The 6,000-nt window shown below is 39.5% G+C and overlaps 1 protein-coding gene across 6 annotated transcripts in view; it reads left to right on the top strand.

Annotated features, from left to right (window-relative positions):
- TPRG1 (tumor protein p63 regulated 1) overlaps positions 1-6,000 on the top strand; it is a 365,690-nt gene that overhangs the window by 282,086 nt on the left and 77,604 nt on the right. For all 6 annotated transcript variants that reach the window (XM_077991227.1, XM_077991224.1, XM_077991222.1 and 3 more), the window contains one exon: positions 3,728-3,904. In XM_077991227.1, coding sequence (XP_077847353.1) covers positions 3,728-3,904 — 177 coding nt within the window. The remainder of the gene's footprint in view (positions 1-3,727; positions 3,905-6,000) is intronic.

The following is a 6,000-nucleotide window of genomic DNA, read 5'->3' as shown; positions in this document are numbered from 1 at the left end:
CTTTAAGTTGGAGGGGGCATGGTGAATACAAGGATCTGAAAGAAGATAAAGGAAATGGAGTGGAGAGACTTGCCCTGAGAGGGAATTGAAGAAGTCGTTAGAGCTTGGCCCTGCAGAAACTTTTAGACCAGGTTAAGGGTTTCGGTCATTTCTCAGAAGAGCAAGAACTGTTGAAGTGTTTTAAACCAGGGTAGGGCAGTAAAGATGAGATTGAGATTTGCTTTTTTATTCCAAAGAATCCCCTCACTGCAGTAGGGTGAAGGGATTGGAAGGGAGCAGGAGTATATGTAAGGGAATCAGGTTTGGATGACTAGTAACCCAAGCCTAGTGCGAGAGTGATTGCAATCATCTAGGCAGGAGATGATGAAAGAGTGAATTAGAATGGTGAAGCGGAAAATGGAGAGAGGTGGGTGGCATTGACATCTTTACCTTAGGAGTAAAATATGTAGGACTTGGCATGGAATGTGAGGAAATATGGTGAATCCGAATGACTCCCAGGTCTCTAGCTTGAAGAACTGGATGGAAGAAGGGTTCTTCCCCAAGCTAGGAACACTGAAAGAGGACAAGGGTGGAAAAAGACAGTCTTGGTTGTTGTTTTGAAGAAGTTTGCTAGAAGGAACAATTCCGGGAATGGTATGTCTCATCACATCAGCTTCTTGAGGAGATTGGTTTTACCATGTTTCCACACCACACTGAAGGGTCCGCTTTTTAAACGTAGGTAGTACTGAGGAGAAGGCAAACACTATGCTTGGATATGGTGTCTCAGTACCTGTGTCAGCTCCCTGCACCACCGTTTGTTGGGTGCAAAGCATTGAACAAGTCATTTTAAGGGTCGGTAGACCTTAGTTTCTTTGTCTTCAAAAAAAGGGTAATAACATTTAGACCAAAGGGTTCTTGTGAAGATTAAAGAACAGTGTTGATATTCAAGGACCTTGTAAACCTCTCTAAGCTGTACAAACACAGTATATTTTTATTCCTATTCCTATATTTGTTGTTATTGCCACTTAAAGCTCAATGCTGTTAATATTTGGATTATGCAATTTAATGGTTCTCCATGAGTTCTTAGGGGAAAAATTGTGATTGATGTCTAAATAAATAAACATACAACCCAGGAACTTGAGATGGTAGCCCCAAACTATTTATAAGCCTGTGTGTTTACTTGAATTTAGATATTTCTGACATGTAAATTATGCAGAGTTTGTGTCAGAGCACAGCACTCTGTATTCCTAAAAAGAATCCTCCTTTTCTTCTGAATCCTTTACCTTTTAAAATATATCTCATTATGGAGTGCTGACATTTTCAGTAAAACCATTCAACCAAAAGCTGAAGTTTTTTTAGACTAAAACAAGTCTGGTTTATTAGGCAGCAGCTTATAACTTACTGCTAAGTAGATGCAATCTATTTAGGGAAGTTTATGTAGATATCTGATAAGAAATTTTAGTCTTCATCTCTTTCTGACTAAGACTGAGAATGTCAAGCAGATTCTCAAGAATTTCCTCTTTCTCTCAAAGCAGAGGAGGAGGAGGTGAGTATCCCTGTATGGAGGTGAGTATCCACTGGATGGAAACTGTAGAACCAAGACTTAAACCAGCTCTCTTAAACTTTATGCCATCTCCTTTCACAATACCACTAACTTTACTAGGGTAATCTAGCTCAGTGTTTTTGGCCATAACCTTCTTCAATGGGTTGTGGTAAGATATAGAACTAATACTTACCAATATATAATGGCAGGCATATACTAGGACCTCAATTAATGACCTCATTCTTCTTTTCTTCCTTTTTCTGCTTCTCCTTTCTTTCAGTTCTGTCTCCCTTTTTGTGTCCTTTGTATCTTCTCCTGTATGTCCTCCTATTGATTCAACTCCTAACTTCATCTTGCCTATCTGTCATTAGACTACACTGTGAAGTGGCACATAATTGGGTTACCCAAGTCACTTAGTGACACAGGTGCCTTCCAGCAATAGTAACAGCTAATTTATAAAGCCCTAACAGAGAATCATTTCTTTTAATCTTCTCCCCAAATGGATGATGTGAGTACTAGTATTGTCTTCATTTCACAGACATGGAACCTGAGCCATAGAAAGGTTAAAAGTCCAATTTTCAGAGTTAGTAGGTGATAAAGCTACAGATTTCCACCTCCATCCTCACACCACCAAAAGGCTTCCAAAATGATGATAACTGGAACTTATTTATCCACTCAATAGATATGTATTTAGTGCAGGCTATTTGACCGATGGAGATGGAGTGAATAGCCCAACAGACACAGTCTCTGCCTTCGTGGGACACACACATACACACATACACACATGCATACACACACACAGGGTTGATACTCAGCCTACTCAGCTTGTACTTATTAGCATTTCCCTATCTTCAGTATTGTGGTGTATATTCTGATTGGTCAGTGTCCACATGGTACCCATTGCTAAGCATTTTATACTTCATTTCTTCTTACAAACTGTGATAAATGCCGCAAGGAGGAAAAGATGTCTGCTTTGAGGAAATACCATGAGGCCAAGTTTATACAGAGTTTAGGAAATCCTCTTTGAATGAGACATTTGAACCATGACTTGAACAATGAGTGTTTTCAGCCTACTCTGAGATGACCCTGAGTAGGGGCCGTATTATACAGGCGTGTAGTCCATGTTATGAACCTAAACTCAAGGGGATACTATTTAATAAAGTGAACGAGGAGTGATATCATTCAGTTTGTATGTTAAGAATTGCACTGTGGTTACTGTGTGGAGAATGGTGGGAAAGGGGTGCCCATACCATTTACGTATTAGATTGATTCTGTGTGGTGAGGATTCAGACAAGAATTGGTCATCAATCAATCTTTTCAGTTTTTTAGGGAAAAACAAAACATGTACTAAAACAATTCTAGTATAAGTCTCGAAGTGCTGTATCCTAAAGCCTATAGTAAGCAGACAGCAAAAGCGCTGTCGGTCTGCGGGAATTACGAACCATGTTCACTCTCTTTTAACAAGAAGCTATTGCTTTTTCTTTCTGTTCTCTCTGTTGGAGAAATTCTGAACTCTCAGTCAGAATGTTCCATGTGTGTCCTGGAAGGCTCTCACATCTCAGGCCAATTAATTCAGTAAACACTTATCTAGTTTATCTCCTTATCTACTTTACTCTGGTTCATAAAAATCTCACTTCACTTGTTTCACATTTCTACCACAAGGATATGGTAGGATGAGCTGCAAATAGGAATGAGATAACTTGGAAGACAGCGGACCTGTGTTCAAGTCTCCAATATACTTCCAGTCAGCAATGCAACCTTTGGAAATTAGCGTAGGCTAGTTCATGGTGAGTAAATTTGTGGTACGGATTCAGCTAGAACAGAGAGATATTTTTGGTGTCCATGAGGGAAGATGTCCTCCATGAAGTTTCCTAGAGAACTGAGAAGATGTGGGGAAGTATGAGTCAGTTGACTGCTAACACAACACACACTGGGTATTCCCCTAATGGATTCCATCGTGGATAATCAACCATCTTTGACCTCTGGGATGATGAAATAGTTCTCCATCATCTTCCACCTTTCCTCCTTCATTAGTCATGGGACCAGACCGAGTGGGGTAGTGGTGTGGCATTAGGTATTTCTCAGTCCCTCTCTCTTCTGAGTTCATCAAACGTCACTGTTTTCTGTGCTAGGAGAGATGTGAATATCATTGTTTTTGACTCAGGCTATGTCGTCAATTTTTATTTGCTGTGATGATTCCTATAGGATAGACCACTGGAACAATGAGCAGGAGAGAATTCTGCTGGTCACGGACAAGACTCTCTTGATCTGCAAATATGACTTCATCATGCTCAGTTGTGTGCAGCTGCAGCGGATTCCTCTGAGTGCTGTCTATCGCATCTGCCTGGGCAACTTTACCTTCCCTGGGATGTCCCTGGACAAGTGAGTATATATCTTAGACTTGAAGAAGTGGTGCAGCAGGGATGGACATACAGGGAAAACAACCTGAAAATTCAGTTTGGCACTGTAAGCTGGGAGAACCCAAGGGAGGATAGTGAAATCATGAAAGTTGAAATCATCAAACTAGAGTTCCTCCTCTATGTCAGCCTCCAGGGATACAACTTTAAGTAAATATATTAGTTTGTTTTCACACTGCTGATAAAGACATACCCCAAACTGGGAACAAAAAAAGGTTTAATCGAACTGACAATTCCACATGCCTGGGGAGGCCTCAAAATCATGGCGGGAGGGCAAAGGCTCTTCTTATATGGCCACAGCAAGAGAAAATGAAGAAGAAGGAAAAGTGGAAACCTCTGTTAAACTCATCAAATCTCATGAGACTTATTCACTATCACGAGACTGGCATGGGAAAAACTGGCCCCCATGATTCAGTTACCTCCCCCTGGTTCCCTCCCACAACACATGTGAATTCTGGGAGATACAATTCAAGTTGATATTTTGGTAGGGACACAGCCAAACCATATCAGTAAATTTGTATTTTATTATGAGGACATGACAAATAAATAGCTAAATGTAAGTAAGAAAGAGCTGTGGGAACATGGGGAAAATGCACTCGACCTAATTTGTGTGTCAGATAATCAGAGAAAACTTCCAGAAGGAACACTTGAGCCAATATTTAATATTGGGTAGGAGTTAGCCAAAGAAGGAGAACCAAAGGGGAAGAACATTCCAAAGAGGTAGCTAAAAAGTGGAATGCCTCTGGGAATTGAAATTATTCTGTAAAGCTCAGTGGATAGAACCAAAATGGGTAGTCGCTCTTCTTATAAAATGTCTGTTGGGATCATTCCTGGAAGCTCTGTGACATGGGGGTGGTGAGGTGTGTCAACTGTTTCACAGATGTTGACAACTACCAAGAGACTTGGGGAGGTCTACAGAGGAGAATGCTGAATTGGTTAAGTTCCTGTCATGGTCTTCGAGGCGTCTGCCTTTACTAAACATTTTAGATCTAAGCCAGAGAAACAACAGTCTTCCTCTAAGACTGAATGTGTGGTCTTCCCATTGAACTGTGAATTCCTTGAGGGCAAATATTGATTTTGTTGTCCTTTAAACAACTGGCATTAGGACTAGCACATAGTAGGGTCTGAAATATTTTCAAGATACAGAAAAAAGCACACGTTCATCAGGTGACTGACTTTCTTTACACTATGCATACTACATAAAAAACTTATTTTTGCTTACTCTTTTCATGGATGCAGAAAGTGATTAATTTATTAAGTTCATTAGCTTTTAAAATTGTTGATTTTTTCAATAATAATATTACACATTGTAAAATATATATTTAAATATTCCAAAAAATGTTCATTTTCAGGAACTCTCTCTTCTACACCAGACCCTCGGTTCTTCAGCCTTCTCTCCATGGGTGATAGTCAGCAGTTTCTTGGGTATTTTAAAATAAATAGTCTATAAATATAAAAGAATAAAAAGGTCTGTATTAGTCCATTTTCACGTTGCTGATAAAAATATACCTGAGATTGGGTAATTTACAAAAGAAAAAAGTTTATTGGGCTTACAGTTCCACGTGGCTGGGAAGCCCTCATAATCATGGTGGATGGTGAAAGGCACGTCTCACATGGTGGCAGACAAGAGAAGAACTTGTGCAGGGAAACTCCCATTTTAAAACCGTCAGACCTAATGAGACTCATTCACTATCATGAGAAGAGTGTAGGAAAGACCTGCCCCCATAATTCAATCACCTCCCACTGGGTTCCTCCCACAACACATGGGAATTGTGGGAGTTACAATTCAAGATGAGATTTGGGTGGGGACACAGTCAAACCATATCAAGGTCTCTCTGTGTATATATGCTTATGCACATTTAAAAGTATATATCTACACACATATTTATTATGTATTATTTTACCTAATGAAAGCACATGTCATAAACTGTCCTGCCTCATGCTATAATATCTACCAGTGGTATACTTTGGAGATTTATATAATCATCTATAGATCAATCTCAGTGTTTTTTAATAATGCAGAATATTACATATTTTTTTTTAATTATTTTTTATTATTAT

The sequence above is a fragment of the Macaca mulatta genome, chromosome 2 (genome assembly GCF_049350105.2).
Source record: "Macaca mulatta isolate MMU2019108-1 chromosome 2, T2T-MMU8v2.0, whole genome shotgun sequence".
Taxonomy (NCBI): domain Eukaryota; kingdom Metazoa; phylum Chordata; class Mammalia; order Primates; family Cercopithecidae; genus Macaca; species Macaca mulatta.
This window is presented reverse-complemented; position numbering and strand designations above follow the sequence as displayed.